At 39.0% G+C, this 25081-nt stretch overlaps 1 pseudogene and 7 gene segments (V, D, J or C); 1 reads left to right on the top strand and 7 right to left on the bottom strand.

Moving 5' to 3' along the window:
• Positions 1 to 1132: 1132 nt before the first annotated feature.
• Positions 1133 to 1623, bottom strand: LOC120787315. The segment is given in 2 exon segments: positions 1133 to 1464; positions 1572 to 1623. Coding segments are annotated over 2 exon segments (384 nt in total).
• Positions 1624 to 4183: 2560 nt separating this feature from the next.
• LOC120787314 lies at positions 4184 to 4668 on the bottom strand. The segment is given in 2 exon segments: positions 4184 to 4506; positions 4614 to 4668. Coding segments are annotated over 2 exon segments (378 nt in total).
• A 2624-nt stretch (positions 4669 to 7292) lies between these two features.
• Positions 7293 to 7783, bottom strand: LOC120787313. The segment is given in 2 exon segments: positions 7293 to 7624; positions 7732 to 7783. Coding segments are annotated over 2 exon segments (384 nt in total).
• A 2808-nt stretch (positions 7784 to 10591) lies between these two features.
• LOC120787312 lies at positions 10592 to 11082 on the bottom strand. The segment is given in 2 exon segments: positions 10592 to 10923; positions 11031 to 11082. Coding segments are annotated over 2 exon segments (384 nt in total).
• Positions 11083 to 14078: 2996 nt separating this feature from the next.
• On the bottom strand, positions 14079 to 14560 carry LOC120787311. The segment is given in 2 exon segments: positions 14079 to 14401; positions 14509 to 14560. Coding segments are annotated over 2 exon segments (375 nt in total).
• Positions 14561 to 18362: 3802 nt separating this feature from the next.
• On the bottom strand, positions 18363 to 18851 carry LOC120787310. The segment is given in 2 exon segments: positions 18363 to 18694; positions 18800 to 18851. Coding segments are annotated over 2 exon segments (384 nt in total).
• Positions 18852 to 19047: 196 nt separating this feature from the next.
• On the top strand, positions 19048 to 21091 carry LOC120787309 (annotated as a pseudogene).
• A 1701-nt stretch (positions 21092 to 22792) lies between these two features.
• LOC120787322 lies at positions 22793 to 23283 on the bottom strand. The segment is given in 2 exon segments: positions 22793 to 23124; positions 23232 to 23283. Coding segments are annotated over 2 exon segments (384 nt in total).
• Positions 23284 to 25081: the final 1798 nt, after the last annotated feature.

The raw sequence follows: 25081 nt of genomic DNA, 5'->3' as shown, positions 1-25081 counted from the left end.
GGCAGAAATACCCCCAACCTCCAAATTGGTCTTGAGTTTTTTTCAAACTAGATTTTGAGGTAGTTTCATGTTTTGGCAATTTTCTGATGAATTCAACATTACATGTCAACAGAGGCAGCTATCATGAACATGCCTTCAGTGGTTATTTTCCATATTAATAACTGTTCTACAGCTTAGTCTCAGGATCGCAGCACTACTCTCAAAAGTTTGCAGTGCTTGAAGAAACAAAATCTTGAAACCCTTGACAAGAAATCAGTACATTTTCATCATGGTCAAACACTGAAGAATTGTAGATTGCTGGGTTGGGAACTTGATCAAATATGTAGGTGTCTGTCTTATGTACAAGATTACACGTTGTTTGGCTTCTCCTCTGCTCAGACGGTCCTCAACATAAGAACAACTATATATCAGTTTAGTTTTTTAAAGCTCTAGCAAGAGTGGACTGTATTATCTCAGTGAGAAATAAAAACCTTTCGGTCAGTCTGAAGTCTCTGTTACAGCTGAACAAGAGTTTCAATCTGTCACAGTAAATATAAGAGCACTGGACTCATAGTATTTATCTGGAGCTCATTTTAACAAATCGTTAATTAGCGGTGTCTCTGTCAGCACTGGAAAACTATTGCTCCTTGCTGTCCTCGGTCTGTCCTGGTTGCGTACTTGCCTTGATATCTGCTGTTACCGATCGCTGTCTTACTACTGCCTTTCTGTCCTCAAGTACCTGCATGAGGGTCTTTTATCGTGGCAGAGAGATTTATCTATCTTTATGTGCTTTTTATGGTCGTGCTTCTGCTTTGCATGTGTGTATTTGTGTATATTTATATCGATCAATGTTGTCTTATTTAGTAAATATTTCTGTCAACATTAATATTCCCCATTTCATAGCTTTGCATGTCCTTTATTATGAGCCTCTATGCTCCACGTTAATTGATTAATTTACTTCAAAATTTACTGTACTTTTGGTATAGGTTATTAAAGTATAGGTTTTTCTTACACAATTTCTGTGTGTGTGTGTGTGTGTATGTGTGTGTGTGTCCTCAGTGAACTGTATCAGTCTCTGCAGTAGCTTCCAGCTGTGGCAGCAAGTTCAGTTTCTCTTCAGTCTGACTGAGGGAGGTTTTTGTACGACGCTTTTTCACTGTGTCAACACAGCCTTGCTGTTTATAACGTGATAACTCTGACAGTAGTAAATTGCTGCATCTTCAGCCTGGACTCCACTGATGGTCAGAGTGAAGTCAGACTTTGATCCACTGCCTGTAAAACGATCTGGAATCCCTGATGCTCGAGTGGTAGCAGTGTAAATAAGTAGTTTAGGAGTTTCTCCGTCTCTCTGTTGGTACCAGGCTAAAATGTGGTAGTTGCTAGCCACATAAACATCCTGACTGGTCCTACATTTGATGGCGACGGAGCCTCCCAGAGCAGAGCTCACTGCTCCAGGCTGAGTCACTGTGACCTGGCCTCTGGACTCTGAGGACACAGAGACAGAAACATGAAGCAGCGTCACGGTTTTGTCGGCTTGATTTCAGAGGGACGGACGTTGATAGAGGAGAGGAGTTGGATTCTCTGGACTTTACCTGTGAAGCAGCAGCAGAGGAGAGTCCAGATGAGGACGGAGGTCAGCGTCATCTTCTTGATGAGGAGGATTTCTGTGGCTTTATTGTCATGAAGGACAGCTGTCAGTCATCGGGTCTTCAACTCTCAGGACTATAAACTCTCCCAGAGCACTGGAGCATGGTGCTGCTGATGCAAAGTGGCTCTCTATGGAAATGCTCTGACTGACTCCAGCAGGGACTTGGATCACTCTGATCATGCTGTTTATCAATGGATCAAAGAGTTGATCAGGACGTGTCAGTGTTTATTTTGTGTAGTTTTTCTTTTACGTGTCTCGACAACTTTCATTTAGAATTTGTTTTCACATATATTTTGAAGTGCTGTTAAAAAAATGTCTTTAATCTTTAAAAATAATATTCGTGAAAATAAGATGAATTTAATAACTTTAGTAGTTAGTTATCAGTTTTGACTTGAGTTTGATTGAAAAGCTTTCTTGGAGGATACTTCTGTAAATTCCCACTAATTCACTAAAAGACATCATCATTATTATATGTGACATAATCTATAATAATAATAATAATTTGTCACAATCTGTCAAAAAAAATTAAAAAACTTAAACCAGTTATTACATAAACTGGGAAACTGAGAATGCGTTTTTTTGAGGTAGTTTGTGTCAAAGTCAGAGAGGTGAGAGGTTTTTGTACGACGGACAGCCACTGATCAACACTGGCCTCTTGACGTCTGGGACCAGAGAGGCAGGACACATATGCAAACACACAGAGTCAGTGAACTGTAGCTGTCCTCAACATATCATGAGGTGTTTCCCCCTCAGTACTGAGAAAGTTGACTGTTCAAATTATCGAAGATATAAAGGGGCATGAATGGTAAAAATTTAGAATAGAAAACTTCATTTGATTTCCACCAAACAGCTTCAAAGGCTGGTGTGAATTCTGTAATGGGAGAATTTCAACAATTTTCATTGTCTTACCAAGTCTAGGTTTATGTTTTTACAGACAGTACAGAATTTGCAGTGAGTAATGCAAAAGTCCCCAAATCCACGTTTAGAAAGAAGTACAGATGTTCTCCCATTAACATATAATTTATACACTGTGAAATAGCTACTCTGATTGTGAAATGACAGATATAATAACAAATAACAAATTCATTCTGCTAAAGATAGAAAGAGCTTTGTTTATCAACTCAGACATCTGGAAAAATGATTCCAACTTTACAACTTGTCTTTCCTTTCCTTTACAAAGGCGAAAATCTTGAGTTTCAACTATATTACCTGAGTATGGTAAAATGTGGATCCAAACAATGTAAAAGATTTGTTGCACATTTAAAATGGGTGGGAGAGAAAGCAAAGCTGCTTTAATGTCTGATCAGTTTAATAAGTGAAAGAAGGGAAGATGAGGGTTTTTGTGATGTACAATAGGAAGTCATCGGTATAGAGGCTGATTTGTTGAAGGTGTGAATGAAATTATCCCTGAGATGCAAACATGTCTAATGGACATTTGTAATTAAATTTAGATAAATGTATATTAACTTCTATAAAGTCAGATACACTGACTGATCTATGTAAACTTTAACAAAAATCTTGGGTGTGTGTGTCCTCAGTGAACTGTATCAGTCTCTGCAGCAGCTTCTACCTACTTTGGGTTTTTCTAAAGGATCGGGACACGTAGAGCAAACGCATTAATGTGTCAATCGACTGCTGTGCTGTGGAGAGACCTTGAAACAGAAGCTTAATTGGAGGTTTGAGGAATCTGATCAGATTAGTGCATGACCTAAGAAATATTTCATACTACATTATACGAGAAATGGGTTTTTATTTTTACCTCTATGTTTGTGGAGGAATGGTTCAGGAATGAACTTTGCTTTTCTTTAAGTCACGTTATGTATTCAAAAATTTTCAAAGGGATTATTTGTGGCTTTCATTCTCTGATCAGGAAATATTAAATTCAACCTGAGAAGAGTTTACAAGTTTGAGCACAGTTTTTTCCTCGGTTGTTGTTTGTGGGTTTTTTTGCGTTGTTTTGGTTGTTGTTGTTTAGTTTGTTCTCTGTTTGTTTGTCATCATCAACCTGATGAAGACAGCAACGTCTGACATAAAGATATTCTTATGTTACCAGTGTTGCTGGAGCTGCCTCATCACACTTTTTCACTTCTCCATGCACCTTGGAAATAGGTGAAGTTGTAGCAGAAATCCCTACTTTGCTTCATATTCTCTTTTAACAGTGGAAAAACCTGTGATTCAGTATGAGGTCAAAGGTCATGAACAAGCCATTTATCAGGTTGGCTCCTCTTGATTCATTTGGAAAATCTGATAAGAACATGTGATTATAACTGATGAAGAAAGTTATTTGATTTCCACAAAAATGAGTTTTTGTTGTTAAATTTGTTTTGATAAATGTTTGTTGATCTTCAAAGAAAAAAATGGAGAAATGTTTAATCCACTTCATGTCACTGATTTTGTGTTGTGTGTGTGTGTGTGTGTGTGTGTGTGATTGTGTGTTTGTGTGTGTGTATATGTGTCCTCAGTCAACTGTATCAGTCTCTGCAGTAGCTTCCAGCTGCAGCAGCCAGTTCAGTTTCTCTTCAGTCTGACTGAGGGAGGTTTTTGTACGACGCTTTTTCACTGTGTCAACAGATTCTTACTGTTGAGATAGTGATAACTCAGACAGTAGTAAACTGCTGCGTCTTCAGCCTGGACTCCACTGATGGTCAGAGTGAAGTCAGAGTTTGATCCACTGCCTGTAAAACGACCTGGAATCCCTGATGCTCGAGTGGTAGCAGCGTAAATAAGTAGTTTAATAGTTTCTCCGTCTCTCTGTTGGTACCAGGCTAAAGAGTTGGAATTATAAACATCCTGACTGGTCCTACATTTGATGGCGACGGAGCCTCCCAGAGCAGAGCTCACTGCTCCAGGCTGAGTCACTGTGACCTGGCCTCTGGACTCTGAGGACACAGAGACAGAAACATGAAGCAGCGTCACGGTTTTGTCGGCTTGATTTCAGAGGGACGGACGTTGATAGAGGAGAGGAGTTGGATTCTCTGGACTTTACCTGTGAAGCAGCAGCAGCAGAGGAGAGTCCAGATGAGGACGGAGGTCAGCGTCATCTTCTTGATGAGGAGGATTTCTGTGGCTTCTGTTGTCATGAAGGACAGCTTTCAGTCATCCAGTCTTCAACTCTCAGGACTATAAACTCTCCCAGAGCACTGGAGCATGGTGCTGCTGATGCAAAGTGGCTCTCTATGGAAATGCTCTGACTGACTCCAGCAGGGACTTGGATCACTCTGATCATGCTGTTTATCAATGGATCAGTCACAATTTCAGCACACTAATTAGAAATACGTTAATGCTAACTTCTTTGTGAACTTGCTCAAATTAAAGTGGAGAAATGTTCTTTCAAAATGCCGTTTGTCACAAAACTCCCACTAATTTCACTATCAAATAAATCAATGTCCCCCTCAGACTGAAATTTCAATAAAGTCATTTGTCACTGAAGAAATCAATTTTATGTCTTTATTTTATTTTGAAAGAAATTATTAATGCTGAGATATTTAAAAATTAAAAGTTAATACTTTTGTGTGTATTTATGAAGAAATTCTGACAGTCTGATCTTTTACCTCACAAATATGATAAATTTACATATTTTTGGGGTGAATTTGTATGTTTCAGAGCCAGAGAACCGTGTCTCTCTACAGTGAGATGTTTTTGTACGACGGCTCAATGAGCTTGTATCACTGTGGTGGACTTTTGTTGGAGGAACCAGACTGGATGAAAACTTGAAAAGGGTCTTTTCAGGATGAGGAATATAAAGCAGGATATCAGTAGCATCAAGTGATATACGATGTCTTCCATCTGAGATTATTCTGCAGGTATATTCGATTCGAAGACGGATTCAACAAAGAACTTAATGAAAGAGTTTATAAGGTTCAAAATCAGTAAACACCATTTTATCAAATAAGTAATGTCCATGTAAATTATTAAATAGAATAACTGTTGTCATATGTTTTTCTCTGGAATGATGACAGGAGATCTATTTAATTTACAAAGACAGAGTCTGTCTCAGTGAGAGACACCAAGAATGTGGTCACATTAGCTCATGACTTTATTAATTAATGATGGTAACAATGTTTAATTCGGGTCACGTCCGAAAACTGTGTCGGTAAAGCTCAACAGTGCCTCTGTTTTCCTGTGGTATCCTAAACCAGGTGCTGGTCTCACACTGCTCTCACAGACTATATGCGATCAAGGTCATGAACAAGCCATTTATCTTTAACAGGTTGGCTCCTCTTGATTAATTAGGAAAATCTGATAAGAACATGTGATTATAACTGGATGTGAATAGATGGTGAGAACATGTGACATCTTGATGTCTGGGACCAGAGAGGCAGGACACATATGCGAACACACAGAGTCAGTGAACTGTAGCTGTCCTCAACATATCATGAGATCTCCACCTTGATGTCAGGATGGTGTTGACCCCAGCACAGATCGCTTAACGTATTTATGCTCCAACAAACCAAATTATTTTCAACATCTATCCAAGGTGGATTTTATTTGACATTCCATGTCAGTGTCCTAATGAACAGTGACTGACCTGACATGGGAGAAATACCCCCAACCTCCAAATTGGTCTTGAGTTTTTTTCAAACTAGATTTTGAGGTAGTTTCATGTTTTGGCAATTTTCTGATGAATTCAACATTACATGTCACCAGAGGCAGCTATCATGAACATGCCTTCAGTGGTTATTTTCCATATTAATAACTGTTCTACAGCTTAGTCTCAGGATCGCAGCACTACTCTCAAAAGTTTGCAGTGCTTGAAGAAACAAAATCTTGAAACCCTTGACAAGAAATCAGTACATTTTCATCATGGTCAAACACTGAAGAATTGTAGATTGCTGGGTTGGGAACTTGATCAAATATGTAGGTGTCTGTCTTATGTACAAGATCACACGTTGTTTGGCTTCTCCTCTGCTCAGACGGTCCTCAACATAAGAACAACTATATATCAGTTTAGTTTTTAAAAGCTCCAGCAAGAGTGGACTGTATTATCTCAGTGAGAAATAAAAACCTTTCGGTCAGTCTGAAGTCTCTGTTACAGCTGAACAAGAGTTTCAATCTGTCACAGTAAATATAAGAGCACTGGACTCATAGTATTTATCTGGAGCTCATTTTAACAAATCGTTAATTAGCGGTGTCTCTGTCAGCACTGGAAAACTATTGCTCCTTGCTGTCCTCCGTCTGTCCTGGTTGCGTACTTGCCTTGATATCTGCTGTTACCGATCGCTGTCTTACTACTGCCTGTCTGTCCTCATGTACCTGCATGAGGGTCTTTTATTGTGGCAGAGAGATTTATCTATCTTTATGTGCTTTTTATGGTCGTGCTTCTGCTTTGCATGTTTGTATTTGTGTATATTTATATCGATCAATGTTGTTTTATTTAGTAAATATTTCTGTCAACATTAATATTCCCAATTTCATAGCTTTGCATGTCCTTTATTATGAGCCTCTATGCTCCACGTTAATTGATTAATTTACTTCAAAATTTACTGTACGTTTGGTATAGGTTACTAAAGTATAGGTTTTTCTTACACAATTTCTGTGTGTGTGTGTGTGTGTCTGTTTGTGTGTCCTCAGTGAACTGTATCAGGCTCTGCAGTAGCTTCCAGCTGCAGCAGCCAGTTCAGTTTCTCTTCAGTCTGACTGAGGGAGGTTTTTGTACGACGCTTTTTCACTGTGTCAACACAGCCTTGCTGTTTATAACGTGATAACTCTGACAGTAGTAAACTGCTGCATCTTCAGCCTGGACTCGACTGATGGTCAGAGTGAAGTCAGAGTTGGATCCACTGCCTGTAAAACGACCTGGAATCCCTGATGCTCGAGTGGTAGCATAGTAAATAAGTAGTTTAGGAGTTTCTCCATCTCTCTGTTGGTACCAGGCTAAACAGGGGTTGTTGCTATAGACGTAAACATCCTGACTGGTCCTACATTTGATGGCGACGGAGCCTCCCAGAGCAGAGCTCACTGCTCCAGGCTGAGTCACTGTGACCTGGCCTCTGGACTCTGAGGACACAGAGAAAGAAACATGAAGCAGCGTCACGGTTTTGTCGGCTTGATTTCAGAGGGACGGACGTTGATAGAGGAGAGGAGTTTGATTCTCTGGACTTTACCTGTGAAGCAGCAGCAGAGGAGAGTCCAGATGAGGACGGAGGTCAGCGTCATCTTCTTGATGAGGAGGATTTCTGTGGCTTCTGTTGTCATGAAGGACAGCTGTCAGTCATCCAGTCTTCAACTCTCAGGACTATAAACTCTCCCAGAGCACTGGAGCATGGTGCTGCTGATGCAAAGTGGCTCTCTATGGAAATGCTCTGACTGACTCCAGCAGGGACTTGGATCACTCTGATCATGCTCTTTATCAATGGATCAAAGAGTTGATCAGGACGTGTCAGTGTTTATTTTATGTAGTTTTTCTTTTACGTGTCTCAAAAACTTTCATTAAGAATTTGTTTTCACATATTTTGATGTGTTGTTAAAAAAAATGTCTTTAATCTTTAAAAATAATATTCATGAAAATAAGATGAATTTCATAACTTTAGTAGTTAGTTATCAGTTTTGACTTGAGTTTTGATTGAAAAGTTTTCTTGGAGGATATTTTTGTAAATTCTCATTAATTTACTAACAGACATCATCATTGTTATATGGGACATAATCTACAATAAATATGTGTCTGTGATCATCATTTAAATTTTGCATGATTTATTGGTGGTTTTTTTCTTTAAAATTTTTTATTTCAATTTCTTTGATTAAAATTAAAATAAATTTTGTAAGTTGATGTTTAATATTTCAGAAAAAAACTTTATATAATTTGTCACAATCTGTCAAAAAAAAATTTAAAAACTTAAACCAGTTATTACATAAACTGGGAAACTGAGAATGCCTTTTTTTAAGGTAGTTTGTGTCAAAGTCAGAGAGGTGAGAGGTTTTTGTACGACAGACAGCCACTGATCAACACTGGCCTCTTGACGTCTGGGAGCAGAGAGGCAGGACACATATGCAAACACACAGAGTCAGTGAACTGTAGCTGTCCTCAACATATCATGAGGTGTTTCCCCCTCAGTACTGAGAAAGTTGACTGTTCAAATTATCAAAGATATAAAGGGGCATAAACGGTAAAAATTTAGAATAGAAAACTTCATTTGATTTCCACCAAACAGCTTCAAAGGCTGGTGTGAATTCTGTAATGGGAGAATTTCAACAATTTTCATTGTCTTACCAAGTCTAGGTTTATGTTTTTACAGACAGTACAGAATGTGCAGTGAGTAATGCAAAAGTCCCCAAATCCACGTTTAGAAAGAAATACAGATGTTCTCCCATTAACATATAATTTATACACTGTGAAATAGCTACTCTGATTGTGAAATGACAGATATAATAACAAATAACAAATTCATTCTGCTAAAGATAGAAAGAGCTTTGTTTATCAACTCAGACATCTGGAAAAATGATTCCAACTTTACAACTTGTCTTTCCTTTCCTTTACAAAGGCGAAAATCTTGAGTTTCAACTATATTACCTGAGTATGGTAAAATGTGGATCCAAACAATGTAAAAGATTTGTTGCACATTTAAAATGGGTGGGAGAGACAGCAAACCTACTTTAATGTCTGATCAGTTTAATAAGTGAAAGAAGGGAAGATGAGGGTTTTTGTGATGTACAATAGGAAGTCATCGGTATAGAGGCTGATTTGTTGAAGGTGTGAATGAAATTATCCCTGAGATGCAAACATGTCTAATGGACATTTGTAATTACATTTAGATAAATGTATATTAACTTCTATAGAGTCAGATACACTGACTGATATATGTAAACTTTAACTAAAATCTTAGGTGTGTGTGTCCTCAGTGAACTGTATCAGTCTCTGCAGCAGCTTCTACCTACTTTGGGTTTTTCTAAAGGATCGGGACACGTAGAGCAAACGCATTAACGTGTCAATCGCCTGCTGTGCTGTGGAGACACCTTGAAACAGAAGTGTAATTGGAGCTTTGAGGAATCTGATCAGATTAGTGCATGACCTAAGAAATATTTCATACTACATTATAGGAGAAATGTGTTTTTATTTTTATCTTTATGTTTGTGGGTGAATGGTTCAGGAATGAACTTTGCTTTTCTTTAAGTCACATTATGTATTCAAAAATTTTCAAAGTGATTATTTGCAGCTTTCATTCTCTGATCAGAAAATGTTAAATTCAACATGAGAAGAGTTTACAAGTTTGAGCAGTTTTTTCCTCAGTTGTTGTTTGTGGGGTTTTTTGTGTTGTTTTGGTTGTTGTTGTTTATTTTGTTCTCTGTTTGTTTGTCATCATCAACCTGATGAAGAGAGCAAGGTCTGACATAAAGATGTTCTTATGTTACCAGTGTTGCTGGAGCTGCTTCATCACACTTTTACACTTCTCCATGCACCTTGGAAGTAGGTGAAGTTGTAGCAGAAATCCCTACTTTGCTTCATATTCTCTTTTAACAGTGGAAAAACCTGTGATCCAGTATGAGGTCAAAGGTCATGAACAAGCCATTTATCTTTAACAGGTTGGCTCCTCATGATTAATTTGGAAATCTAATGAGAACATGTGATTATAACTGGATGTGATAAGATGGTGAGAACATGTGATGAAGAAAGTTATTTGATTTCCACAATAATGAATTTTTGTTGTTAAATTTGTTCTGATAAATGTTTTTCTTGGTCTTCAAAGAAAAAAATGGGGAAAATATTTAATCCACTTCATGTCACTGTATTTGGATGGTGTGTGTGTGTGTGTGTGTGTTTGTGTGTGTGTGTCTGTATGTGTGTGTGTGTGTGTGTGTGTGTGTGTGTGTGTGTGTGTGTGTGTGTGTGCTGTGTGTGTGTGTGTGTGTTTGTGTTTGTGTGTATGTGTCCTCACTGAACTGTATCAGTCTCTGCAGTAGCTTCCAGCTGCAGCAGCCAGTTCAGTTTCTCTTCAGTCTGACTGAGGGAGGTTTTTGTACGATGCTTTTTCACTGTGTCAACACATCTTTGCTGTTGAGATAGTGAAAACTCTGACAGTAGTAAACTGCTGCATCTTCAGCCTGGACTCCACTGATGGTCAGAGTGAAGTCAGACTTTGATCCACTGCCTGTAAAACGACCTGGAATCCCTGATGCTCGAGTGGCAGCACGGTAAATAAGTAGTTTAGGAGTTTCTCCGTCTCTCTGTTGGTACCAGGCTAAACAGGGGTTGTTGTTATAGACATAAACATCCTGACTGGTCCTACATTTGATGGCGACGGAGCCTCCCAGAGCAGACCTCACTGCTCCAGGCTGAGTCACTGTGACCTGGCCTCTGGACTCTGAGGACACAGAGACAGAAACATGAAGCAGCGTCACGGTTTTGTCGGCTTGATTTCAGAGGGACGGACGTTGATGGAGGAGAGGAGTTTGATTCTCTGGACTTTACCTGTGAAGCAGCAGCAGAGGAGAGTCCAGATGAGGACGGAGGTCAGCGTCATCTTCTTGATGAGGAGGATTTCCGTGGCTTCTGTTGTCATGAAGGACAGCTGTCAGTCATCCAGTCTTCAACTCTCAGGACTATAAACTCTCCCAGAGCACTGGAGCATGGTGCTGCTGATGCAAAGTGGCTCTCTATGGAAATGCTCTACTTAAGATTCGTTGTTTAAGTTTAAGGACTTTTATTTTAATTTCAGTTGTAATATTCTGGCTGAAGAGCTGCCTGTATCTTTTGGGTCAGTGTTCATGTGTTTCTTGATCTCTCTCCCAGAATAAAGTTTATTAAACCAGTCCACATTCTTATTATGAGAATTTCAAACAGTAGTTCAAAGGTTGACAGTATTCATTTGAATGTTTCCATAATGAAATCCAGCTGGTCAGTGATGACTCCTACTCAGACGGAGAGAACAAACACAAACCATCACTTATGAGGTTTTGGTTTGAAAATAAAATATTTAGTATACCTCAAACAGTAAAAGCCTCAAAATCCGCATCTTATGTTTAATATTTTATGAACCCAGAACATTTTGCTTGCAAATATTAAAACGCACGGATCAGCCACGAGGTCAAAACCAGTTACCGGTTTTAACCTTGTGGCTGATCAGTGTATACGCTGGAATAACAGAGTGCTAGTTTTAACTTTCTACCTTCAGTACTAAAACCTGTCTGTCGTCACGGTTCGGCAGTGATGCCTGCCTGTTGCCATGGTTACTGAGCTCAGAAGTGAAAAACTGAAGACCAGTTTCATACAGTCTGAGGAAGACCAACAGAAGCAGTAGCTTCCTCTGCTGCAATCCACAGGAGGGAGTTTAGTTTACCTGATATAAACTTTCTCTCTTTCCATTATCAGACCCATTCAACCCTGTTCAACTCCAAGTTGTGATCTTTTCATTATTGTAACAACGCTGCTGTTAAAGCTTGAAGACAATAAAAAATATTTTCTTCAAGTTCATTTTGTACCAACAACAGATGTTTTATTCCATATTTCTGCATTTCCAGGATTATGACTCATGTTAGAGTCCGATTCTGTCATTACTGCTGATAGTTTTCTTAATGAACTATGGGATTACATCATGTACTTCCACTTATCCACTAACTGTTGGAGTCTAATCTGACAGTGTCTGTGTTGAGCAGCGGTTTCCTGAAACAGGTGGAAGTGAGGTGTGAATGGAAGGATGAAGAGAGGGCCATTTTTATGAACTCATTTCAAAATATTGTTTACATTAAATACTGAACAGAGTTTTGTGGATTAGCATAACATGATATCACATGGTTCCTATCTCACATGTATACATCTCAGTCTCATTGTCAGTTTTTCCTATTTGTTTAAAACCACCAAAGAAAAAACCACTAATGAGTCATTGTTTAAGAATAAAAAATGTTCTGATATGTTGTTATATCTTAAAGGCTCCTATCTGCAGAGAAGAGACGTCATTATCTGTTACCCCCTTTTTTAACAGATGTACGGTTTTCTTTGCTTATATTTTGGGTGTTCTAACACGTGATGGGACCATTTCGTGGAAAATCATCGAGACATTCCTCGACCCTGAGGTAAATAAGTAATCCTATTTCGTAAGGCTTTTATTTGCACCAACCCAATATGAATAATCCTGTCAATCAAACTACAGAAGTGTGATTTGTTCTGTTTTTTGTTTTATTAAAAAGGGCTTTAGTGTAGAGAGTGTCATTGAAATATGACTTTAAAACTTGTAACTTGATGGTTTTACGATTTAATTATTATTGTTGTGGTTTGATTTGGAATTTGTTCATTTGATGAAACACCCAGTATGATGGTTGAATTGCTTTTAAAGAATTTTTCAAGACCCTGAGAAATATTCTGTGTTTCCCCGTCTTCTTTTTTGGAAAATTGATCTCAATACAAAAGACAGTCATTTGACTTTAAATGCAAAGTTTCAAAACTTGTCTAAAGAAAACTATCAACTAATGTACTTACGTTATGAAATGTATTATTTCTATGACTATCATACTTTTGTTGTACTTTTGTTTCTTATACAGTGTATTATTGTTCAAATGTCTGGGGTTTAGTTTTGTGCAGCTGTTGAGTCAGATCACTTCCTGTCCAGCTGAGGGAGGTTTTTGTACGACGCTGTACCAGTATGTGGACGGGAGGCTAGAATCATGCTGACAGTGATAAACTCCTGATATGATGATACTGAACGGAGAGAGGCTGGAGAGATTTTGTCATCAGCTGTTTCCAAGGTCAAGACTTAACTTTCAGTCTAAATGTATTTGTTGGGTTTTTGAGTTGCATGTCAGGGGGAATGTGTTGCTGCATATGCTTTGGCCGTTTATACACTTATAGTTATATATACATGTAGACATAGTTATATCCAGTCAGTCGCTTATGTCTTTTGCGTTTTTCTGATTTCAGTTGATGCTGAGCTTTTCCTCAGATACTATTAGTTCACATATTTAAGACAAAGTTTTGTGAGATCTGACAGACGTTTGGGTTTTGTTTGTGTCGTCTTTGATCATGAAGGTTTCTGATGCTGATCTGTGTCGTCATATTTTCTTCTCACAGCCTATAGTTGAGATAGCTGTGATCCAGTGTGCAGCTGAGGTCAAAGGTCATCACAAGGCCTTTTGTCATTGATTTTCTCAGGTTGGCTCCTCTTGATTTATTTACAAGTCAGATAAGAACATGTGACTATAACTGGATGTGAATGGATGGAGAGAAGCTGTGATGAAGAAAGTTATTTGATTTCCACCAAGATCAGTGTTTTGATATTCAACTTGTTTTGATACATGTTGAAACCATTTCATGTAATGTTCAGTGTGTGTGTGTGTGTGTTTGTGTGTGTGTGTGTGTGTGTGCTTGTGTGTATGTGTGTGTGTGTGTGTGTGTGTGTGTGTGTGTGTGTGTGTCTGTTTGTGTGTCCTCAGTGAACTGTATCAGTCTCTGCAGTAGCTTCCAGCTGCAGCAGCCAGTTCAGTTTCTCTTCAGTCTGACTGAGGGAGGTTTTTGTACGACGCTTTTTCACTGTGTCAACACATATTGACTGTTGAGATAGTGAAAACTCTGACAGTAGTAAACTGCTGCATCTTCAGCCTGGACTCCACTGATGGTCAGAGTGAAGTCAGACTTTGATCCACTGCCTGTAAAACGACCTGGAATCCCTGATGCTCGAGTGGTAGCAAGGTAAATAAGTAGTTTAGGAGTTTCTCCGTCTCTCTGTTGGTACCAGGCTAAATAGTTGGAATTATAAACATCCTGACTCGTCCTACATTTGATGGCGACGGAGCCTCCCAGAGCAGAGCTCACTGCTCCAGGCTGAGTCACTGTGACCTGGCCTCTGGACTCTGAGGACACAGAGACAGAAACATGAAGCAGCGTCACGGTTTTGTCGGCTTGATTTCAGAGGGACGGACGTTGATAGAGGAGAGGAGTTTGATTCTCTGGACTTTACCTGTGAAGCAGCAGCAGAGGAGAGTCCAGATGAGCATGGAGGTCAAAGTCATCTTCTTGATGAGGAGGATTTCCGTGGCTTCTGTTGTCATGAAGGACAGCTGTCAGTCATCCAGTCTTCAACTCTCAGGACTATAAACTCTCCCAGAGCACTGGAGCATGGTGCTGCTGATGCAAAGTGGCTCTCTATGGAAATGCTCTGACTGACTCAAGCAGGGACTTGGATCACTCTGATCATGCTGTTTATCAATGGATCAAAGAATTGATCAGGACGTGTCAGTGTTTATTTTGTGTAGTTTTTCTTTTACGTGTCTCGACAACTTTCATTAAGAATTTGTTTTCACATATTTTGATGTGTTGTTAAAAAAAATGTCTTTAATCTTTAAAAATAATATTTGTGAAAATAAGATGAATTTCATAACTTTAATAGTTAGTTATCAGTTTTGACATGAGTTTGACTGAAAAGTTTTCTTGGAGGATATTTTTTTAAAATTCCCAATAATTCACTAACAGACAACATCATTATTATATGGGACATAATCTACAATAAATATGTGTCTGTGATCATCATTTACATTTTGCATGATTTATTGGTGGGGTTTTTTTCTTTAAAATTTTTTATTTCAATTTCTGTGATTAAAAGAAAAATAAATTTTGTAAGTTGATGTTGAATATTTAACAAAGAAAACTTTAAATACTTTGTCACAATCTGTCAACCAATTTTAAAAACTTAAACCAGTTATTACATAAACTGGGAAACTGAGAATGCGTTTGTTGAGGTAGTTTTTGTCAAAGTCAGAGAGGTGAGAGGTTTTTGTACGACGGACAGCCACTGATCAACACTGGCCTCTTGACGTCTGGGAGCAGAGAGGCAGGACACATATGCAAACACACAGAGTCAGTGAACTGTAGCTGTCCTCAACATATCATGAGGTGTTCCCCCTCAGTACTGAGAAAGTTGACTGTTCAAATTATCGAAGATATAAAGGGGCATAAACGGTAAAAATTTAGAATAGAAAACTTCATTTGATTTCCACCAAACAGCTTCAAAGGCTGGTGTGAATTCTGTAATGGGAGAATTTCAACAATTTTCATTGTCTTACCAAGTCTAGGTTTATGTTTTTACAGACAGTACAGAATGTGCAGTGAGTAATGCAAAAGTCCCCAAATCCACGTGTAGAAAGAAATACAGATGTTCTCCCATTAACATATAATTTATACACCGTGAAATAGCTACTCTGATTGTGAAATGACAGATATAATAACAAATAACAAATTCATTCTGCCAAAGATAGAAAGAGCTTTGTTTATCAACTCAGACATCTGGAAAAATGATTCCAACTTTACAACTTGTCTTTCCTTTCCTTTACAAAGGCGAAAATCTTGAGTTTCAACTATATTACCTGAGCATGGTAAAATGTGGATCCAAACAATGTAAAAGATTTGTTGCACATTTAAAATGGGTGGGAGAGACAGCAAAGCTGCTTTAATCTCTGATCAGTTTAATAAGTGAAAGAAGGAAAGATGAGGGTTTTTGTGATGTACAATAGGAAGTCATCGGTATAGAGGCTGATTTGTTGAAGGTGTGAATGAAATTATCCCTGAGATGCAAACATGTCTAATGGACATTTGTAATTAAATTTAGATAAATGTATATTATCTTCTATAGAGTCAGATACACTGACTGATCTGTATAAACTTTAACAAAAATCTTGGGTGTGTGTGTCCTCAGTGAACTGTATCAGTCTCTGCAGCAGCTTCTAGCTACTTTGGGTTTTTCTAAAGGATCGGGACACGTAGAGCAAACGCATTAACGTGTCAATCGCCTGCTGTGCTGTGGAGACACCTTGAAACAGAAGTGTAATTGGAGCTTTGAGGAATCTGATCAGATTAGTGCATGACCTAAGAAATATTTCATACTATATTATAGGAGAAATGTGTTTTTATCTTTACCTCTATGTTTGTGGGTGAATGGTTCAGGAATGAACTTTGCTTTTCTTTAAGTCACGTTATGTATTCAAAAATTTTCAAAGTGATTATTTGTGGCTTTCATTCTCTGGTCACAAAATATTAAATTCAACCTGAGAAGAGTTTACAAGTTTGAGCACAGTTTTTTCCTCGGTTGTTGTTTGTGGGGTTTTTTGTGTTGTTATGGTTGTTGTTTATTTTGTTCTCTGTTTGTTTGTCATCATCAACCTGATGAAGACAGCAAGGTCTGACATAAAGATGTTCTTATTTTACCAGTGTTGCTGGAGCTGCGTCATCACACTTTTTAATTTCTCTTACATAAACTGGGAAACTGAGAATGCGTTTTTTTGAGGTAGTTTGTGTCAAAGTCAGAGAGGTGAGAGGTTTTTGTACGACAGACAGCCACTGATCAACACTGGCCTCTTGACGTCTGGGAGCAGAGAGGCAGGACACATATGCAAACACACAGAGTCAGTGAACTGTAGCTGTCCTCAACATATCATGAGGTGTTTCCCTCTCAGTACTGAGAAAGTTGACTGTTCAAATTATCGAAGATATAAAGGGGCATGAATGGTAAAAATTTAGAATAGAAAACTTCATTTGATTTCCACCAAACAGCTTCAAAGGCTGGTGTGAATTCTGTAATGGGAGAATTTCAACAATTTTCATTGTCTTACCAAGTCTAGGTTTATGTTTTTACAGACAGTACAGAATGTGCAGTGAGTAATGCAAAAGTCCCCAAATCCACGTTTAGAAAGAAATACAGATGTTCTCCCATTAACGTATAATTTATACACTGTGAAATAGCTACTCTGATTGTGAAATGACAGATATAATAACAAATAACAAATTCATTCTGCTAAAGATAGAAAGAGCTTTGTTTATCAACTCAGACATCTGGAAAAATGATTCCAACTTTACAACTTGTCTTTCCTTTCCTTTACAAAGGCGAAAATCTTGAGTTTCAACTATATTACCTGAGTATGGTAAAATGTGGATCCAAACAATGTAAAAGATTTGTTGCACATTTAAAATGGGTGGGAGAGACAGCAAAGCTGCTTTAATGTCTGATCAGTTTAATAAGTGAAAGAAGGGAAGATGAGGGTTTTTGTGATGTACAATAGGAAGTCATCGGTATAGAGGCTGATTTGTTGAAGGTGTGAATGAAATTATCCCTGAGATGCAAACATGTCTAATGGACATTTGTAATTAAATTTAGATAAATGTATATTATCTTCTATAGAGTCAGATACACTGACTGATCTGTATAAACTTTAACAAAAATCTTGGGTGTGTGTGTCCTCAGTGAACTGTATCAGTCTCTGCAGCAGCTTCTAGCTACTTTGCGTTTTTCTAAAGGATCGGGACACGTAGAGCAAACGCATTAACGTGTCAATCGCAAGTAGGTGAAGTTGTAGCAGAAATCCCTACTTTGCTTCATATTCTCTTTTAACAGTGGAAAAACCTGTGTTCCAGTATGAGGTCAAAGGTCATGAACAAGCCATTTATCTTTAACAGGTTGGCTCCTCATGATTAATTTGGAAATCTAATAAGAACATGTGATTATAACTGGATGTGATAAGATGGTGAGAACATGTGATGAAGAAAGTTATTTGATTTCCACAATAATGAATTTTTGTTGTTAAATTTGTTCTGATAAATGTTTTTCTTGGTCTTCAAAGAAAAAAATGGGGAAATGTTTAATCCACTTCCTGTCACTGTATTTGGATGGTGTGTGTGTGTGTGTGTGTGTGTGTGTGTGTGTGTGTGTGTGTGTGTGTGTGTGTCCTCAGTGAACTGTATCAGTCTCTGCAGTAGCTTCCAGCTGCAGCAGCCAGTTCAGTTTCTCTTCAGTCTGACTGAGGGAGGTTTTTGTACGACTCTTTTTCACTGTGTGAACACAGCTTTGCTGTTGGGATAGTGAAAACTCTGACAGTAGTAAACTGCTGCATCTTCAGCCTGGACTCCACTGATGGTCAGAGTGAAGTCAGAGTTTGATCCACTGCCTGTAAAACGACCTGGAATCCCTGATGCTCGAGTGGTAGCATAGTAAATAAGTAGTTTAGGAGTTTCTCCGTCTCTCTGTTGGTACCAGGCTAAAATGTGGTAGTTGCCAGCCACATAAACATCCTGACTGGTCCTACATTTGATGGCGACGGAGCCTCCCAGAGCAGACCTCACTGCTCCAGGCTGAGTCACTGTGACCTGGCCTCTGGACTCTGAGGACAGAGACAGAAACATGAAGCAGCGCCACGGTTTTGTCGGCTTGATTTCAGAGGGACGGACGTTGATAGAGGAGAGGAGTTGGATTCTCTGGACTTTACCTGTGAAGCAGCAGCAGAGGAGAGTCCAGATGAGGACGGAGGTCAGCGTCATCTTCTTGATGAGGAGGATTTCCGTGGCTTCTGTTGTCATGAAGGACAGCTGTCAGTCATCGGGTCTTCAACTCTCAGGACTATAAACTCTCCCAGAGCACTGGAGCATGGTGCTGCTGATGCAAAGTGGCTCTCTATGGAAATGCTCTGACTGACTCCAGCAGGGACTTGGATCACTCTGATCCTGCTGTTTATCAATGGATCAATCAGTTGATCGGGGTATTGATCAGGATGTGGTAATACTTGTTTTCATGAAGTTTGGTTTTATTTTTTTTGATTTTTCCAAATGTCTTTTCTGACATTTAATTGTTTTGCTATAAAAGCTTTATCTTTCTTTAAAAATAACATACGTATGAAAAAATGACATTTTTTAAAATTGTGTTACTGTGTTTTTGTTTAAAACCATTTGAAAAAGTTTTAAAAACAGACTCAGTTTGGAGAGCTTGTTTGTTTCAGAGGCAGAGAGCCGTGTCTCTCTACAGTGAGAGGTTTTTGTACGACGGCTCAATGAGTTTGTATCACTGTGGTGGACTTTTGGTGGAGGAACCAGACTGGATGTTGGAAGTAAGTCAAATGTTTAACAACTGCTTTATTTCAGGAACTATTTTTATATTTATTTCATTCATATTCAACATGCCAGGAAAAATAGTCTCCTTTCAGTGTTAATGTGTAATTTTTGAAGAATTATTTTGCATGAATATAAAGATCTTTGCTTTAGCAACAAGAATTCGAAAACTAAAAAATAACTGTAATGAATATAAAGGATTGATTCAGAGGAGAAATCGTCATTTCCAAATTTATATGTGAAGTTGAATATTGAGGGTTGGTAGGTTTAGTTCAGTCTGACAGAGCCAGAGAGCCGTGTCTCTCTACAGTGAGAGGTTTTTGTACGACGGCTCAATGAGTTTGTATCACTGTGGTGGACTTTTGGTGGAGGAACCAGACTGGATGTTGGAAGTAAGTTTCTGCACAAACACTAAATACAATAATGTAAGGTAACGTTGTAAATCCATTGTTTAAATGTTTGCAGCAGATAAAATGTTCTTGTAAGGTTTTAGTGTTTATGTTGGGATTTCTCCTCCATCATCATGGAGGTGAACTCAGAGCAGCTTTATTCAACTTTTCTTTACACATTCCTGTCATGCTGAAGTTTAAGCTGAGCTGTAGAGAAGATACAACTTCAGTTCTCTTTTAAATATATGTTCTAAGATTCATTTTTGTTTTTCAAACCTCATCGATGACTAATATTAAGTTGAATTAAGATTCACTTCATTGAGATGAAATAGAACAGAATGAGGACAAAGATTGGGATTTGAAAAGGTTAGAAAATCTGTAATCCCTTTATTGTGTTATACATTGTTTCCAGTGCAGTTTGAAATCCGTTTCTCGTTTGCTAAACGATGATTGAATTCCACATGAAGCGCATTTGACGGTTGTCGGATTATTTTATGTATTTTTAAATGTTTCCCCTGAAAACTAAAGTAATGCAAACTAAAGATTGGTCCTAATGTTTGATAAAATATTTTAAATGTTTCCCTGTTTTGTTTCCAGTGCAGTTTGATGTATTTCAGGTCAAACTGTACGATGGTTCTCTCTGTGCTGATATGCATGAGAGGCTTCTTCAAGGGAAGTGAAACAATGTGTGAGTGAGTGACTGGTGGAGCAGAAAAAACATCTGGCAGAAACTCCTTAAAGGAGAAAATCAACTCTCACAAAGAAAAGGTGTCCCAGTGTCTGGTGTTTGATTGACAGCTGTGTGGCCCCTGTCTAATAAGCTGATTGGCGTCTCCTAGGTGATGCCCGTCCCACCCTGACCGTGCTGCCCCCCTCCAGCGTGGAGCTGAAGCAGGGGAAGGCCACGCTCATGTGCCTGGCCAACAAGGGCTTCCCCTCAGACTGGAGTCTGGCCTGGAAGGTGGACGGCAGCAGCAGCAGCAGCAGCAGCTGGGAGGAGAGCAGCAGCCCCGGGGTGCTGGAGAAGGACGGCCGCTACAGCTGGAGCAGCACCCTGAGGCTCCCTGCAGACCAGTGGAAGAAGGTGGGCTCTGTGACCTGAGGCCACCCAGGGCTCCCAGACTCTGGTCTCAGAGACACTGACGAGAGACCAGTGTTCCCTGTTCTGACCTGACTCACTTGGACCCTGCTACTGGTTTTACTCTGCAACTGCTCTCTCTCTGAAACACTCTCTCCCTCTCCCTCTCTCTCTCCCTCTCCCTCTCTCTCTCTTTCTCTCATTATACATCTCTACATTAATGTGCTCTTGCTTGTTGTATTGATGATGGTTTTAATAGTTCTAGAAAATAAATATTTCTTCAAATACGGGTTTCCGTGTGGTTTCCATTCTTATGACTGACACGTGTTACGTCCTCTTTTCTTTGCCATGTATTTCATAGCAGGAACACTGGTTAGAACAACACATGAAGCCACAATATGAAGAAATGAACCTTTTTTTAATGCACTTCTTCACACTTTAACGACTGGGAAAATCTTAGATATTGGATTAGAAATGAAAAGCGGGACATCGTCAGCATCAAGTGATAAACCGTGACTGTGAGTGAGATTCCAACACCAGGAACATTTAAATGACAGAGTGTTTATTTGCCAAGAGGCTCAGTGAAAGAAATGACAACACAGTCTGTGTATGTAGAAAAAAAGAAAGACGTGTTCATCAAATGACTGGTTTCCATACATGTGATCACAAGAATAACTGCTGTCGTAGGTTGCCATGTTAACTGTTTCTTCATTGACCTATTAAATCCCCAGAGACCGGGTTTATCTCACAGTCCAGTCACTAGTGTTCTCTAGCATTAAGTGATGTTGTTTTTTAGGGATCATGTTGACATCACATCTGATAGCTGTGTCAGTGCAGCCTCACAGTGTCCTGTTTAGCTGGGGTATCCTAAAGCAGGTAGGAGCTGGTGTGAAAGGACGTCTGTCCTTTCTGTCCTGCTCCGCTACGATCACAGCTTTTTGGTTTCGCATCACATCAGGCTTCAAAGGTAAAGGTCACTTTGCCTTTGAGTTTGTACCTTTAAAACGTTGGAACTCTTTGGACAAAAGATCTGAGGAGCCTGTGGTAAAAAGCAGCTGAAGACCAACATCTTTAGAGGGACTTTTATTCAGTTTGTAAATTCTTCTACTGCGTCTGAATTTAATGTCCAATGCTTTTATTCTATTAAAAACCAAAGGTGTAGTCTGACCATAAAGAACGCTACACATGAAGCGTTGCTTGCTCACTTACTGCCAAGAATGAAGAACAAGGGTTCATTGAAAAATGCTAATGGAGATAAAGAACATTTCTTTTCTAAAGAATCTGACGATAAGTTCATTTGTTGTCTACAGATAGAGAAGAACGAAAGTTATCTAACCAATCAAGTGTGTGTGTGTGTGTGTGTGTGTGTGTCTGTGTGTATGTGTGTGTGTGTGTGTGTGTGTGTGTGTGTGTGTGTGTGTGTGTGTGTGTGTGTGTGTGTGTGTGTGTGTGTGTGTGTGTGTGTGTGTGTGTGAGTGTGTGTAGTTTTGACAAGTAAGACTGAGGTCAAAGGTCATGAACAAGCCTCTTGTCATTAACTGTACCAAGTTGGCTCGTCTTGATTTATTTGCTGACCCAATGACAACGTGATTATAACTGGATATGAATGGATGGTGAGAAAATGTGATGGATAAAGTAATTTGATTTAAATCAAGATCATATTTTTTCTTTTAACTTGATTTTATACATTTTCATTGGACATAAAAGCAACAGTAGTGTTCAATCCACTTGATTAAACTGTGTGTGTGTGTGTGTGTGTGTATGTGTGTGTTAGTGTGTGTGTATGCTGTGTGTGTGCGTGTGTGTGTGACCTCAGTGAACTGTATCAGTCTCTGCAGTAGCTTCCAGCTGCAGTAGCCAGTTCAGTTTCTCTTCAGTCTGACTGAGGGAGGTTTTTGTACGACGCTTTTTCACTGTGTCAACAACCACTGACTGTTGGGATAGTGTAAACTCTGACAGTAGTAAACTGCTGCGTCTTCAGCCTGGACTCCACTGATGGTCAGAGTGAAGTCAGACTTTGATCCACTGCCTGTAAAACGATCTGGAATCCCTGATGCTCGAGTGGTAGCATAGTAAATAAGTAGTTTAGGAGTTTCTCCATCTCTCTGTTGGTACCAGGCTAAATAGTGGTAGTTGTTAGCAAAATAAACATCCTGACTGGTCCTACATTTGATGGCGACGGAGCCTCCCAGAGCAGAGCTCACTGCTCCAGGCTGAGTCACTGTGACCTGGCCTCTGGACTCTGAGGACACAGAGACAGAAACATGAAGCAGCGTCACGGTTTTGTCGGCTTGATTTCAGAGGGACGGACGTTGATAGAGGAGAGGAGTTGGATTCTCTGGACTTTACCTGTGAAGCAGCAGCAGAGGAGAGTCCAGATGAGGACGGAGGTCAGCGTCATCTTCTCGATGAGGAGGATTTCCGTGGCTTCTGTTGTCATGAAGGACAGCTGTCAGTCATCCAGTCTTCAACTCTCAGGACTATAAACTCTCCCAGAGCACTGGAGCATGGTGCTGCTGATGCAAAGTGGCTCTCTATGGAAATGCTCTGACTGACTCCAGCAGGGACTTGGATCACTCTTATGATGTGGGACCCTGCTGCTGGTTTCACTCTACTGCTCTCAGTCTGCTACACTCTCTCTCTCTCTCTCTCTATCTCCTGCTTGCCTGTTTTAATATATCAAAAGGATAACGATTACACCAAATCAGTACTTTCCTTGCTTATTATTTTACATGAAATGTCGTATACCTGTTTGTTTGGTTTTTTTATGCTATGTGTTATAGTTTTTAAAAACAATAGTTAGATTTCTGCACAAAGTACAATAATGTCGAGTTTTTCCAATGTCAATTTTTATGACTGGTTAAAATGTTATTCTACATTTGTTGTTCTGCATTAAAGAACCTCTTCACAAAACTCATATTTAGACCGTTTCAGTTGCAAAAAGTATATGTTAAAAGACTTTAACCTGTTCTCAGAAATAATCCAGAGTATCTGAATAAATGATCTGAGCTCATGATTTTACTACGTGATGGTAATAATGTGTCACATCTGAAAGCTCTGTCAGTACAACTTGACAGTGTCTCTATGTAGCTTTGGTATCTTACAGGTATTAGCCGTGTTGAAAGGATAAAAACGTGCTAATTAGAGAAGCAATGAGTCTGCCTGCACTGTCCTGATCTGCACTATATTATATTGTATTATAACATGAGGATGAGGAAGCACAGACAGGAGGCTTCCGGAGAGATTGTGGGATCGATTTACGAGGCTGATTTATATCTTTCTTTTTGTATAGTGGCTCCATGAGTAAGTCAAATGTTAAAAAAAAATGTATTATCTCAGGAACTACAGTATTTCTCTTTTTATTTCCTTTATTTTCAACATTCCAGGAAGAATAATCACCTTTCTGTAATGTATAATATTTGAACAAATATTTTGCACCAAGTTCGCTTTATCAATTGAAATAAAGAAAAACTAATTTTGATGAATTTAAAATATTAAGCTAGAGGATGAATCATTATTTACAAATGTAATGGTAAAGTTGGATCTTGAAGGTTTGTACGTTTAGTTCAAATTCAGAGAGCCCTGTCTCTCCAGATCACATTTTAAAGTATTTTTAGTTTTCATTGCTTGCCGATATGCTCCATATCTTAATCAATAAATACCTCTTCATAAATTTAGTTGTGTCCATATTCTGACAAGAATAGCTGCTGTGATATGTTGCTGCCCTAACTGAAAACAGTAAACTCATTAAATCCACCAAGACTGAGTTTGTCTCAGGATAGTGTGTGAGATTAGTAGGATTTCATAATTTCAGTGGCCAGGATTCACAATTCACGGCACGAGAAAAAGTATCTATGGAAACACACTTAGAACAGACATGGAGCTAAAACAAGGGTTATTCTTGTCATTTCCCCATGTGTTGTGTTGTCTGTAGAGTTGTAAACCAGTGCCGCTCTCTTGTGGACTCACTGTGATGCTACGCAAGTTTTTAAGTCACTTCTACAGGTTTTTTACTCTTTTTTTTCACGGAGCAGATATATCACAAAGGACATTCGTAAGTCTCATAAGAAATGTGCTCTATGCTACTTTCAGTTTTTTGCCATGCTAGCAGAAACGTCAGGTCTGTCAGGTGGTCGGATGGTCAGTCCACCGCTTTGGTCCAGACTGAAATATCTCAACAACTACTGGATGGATTGCCA

Source organism: Xiphias gladius, unplaced genomic scaffold (assembly GCF_016859285.1).
Source record: "Xiphias gladius isolate SHS-SW01 ecotype Sanya breed wild unplaced genomic scaffold, ASM1685928v1 HiC_scaffold_1362, whole genome shotgun sequence".
NCBI classification, from domain to species: Eukaryota; Metazoa; Chordata; class Actinopteri; order Istiophoriformes; family Xiphiidae; genus Xiphias; species Xiphias gladius.
This window is presented reverse-complemented; position numbering and strand designations above follow the sequence as displayed.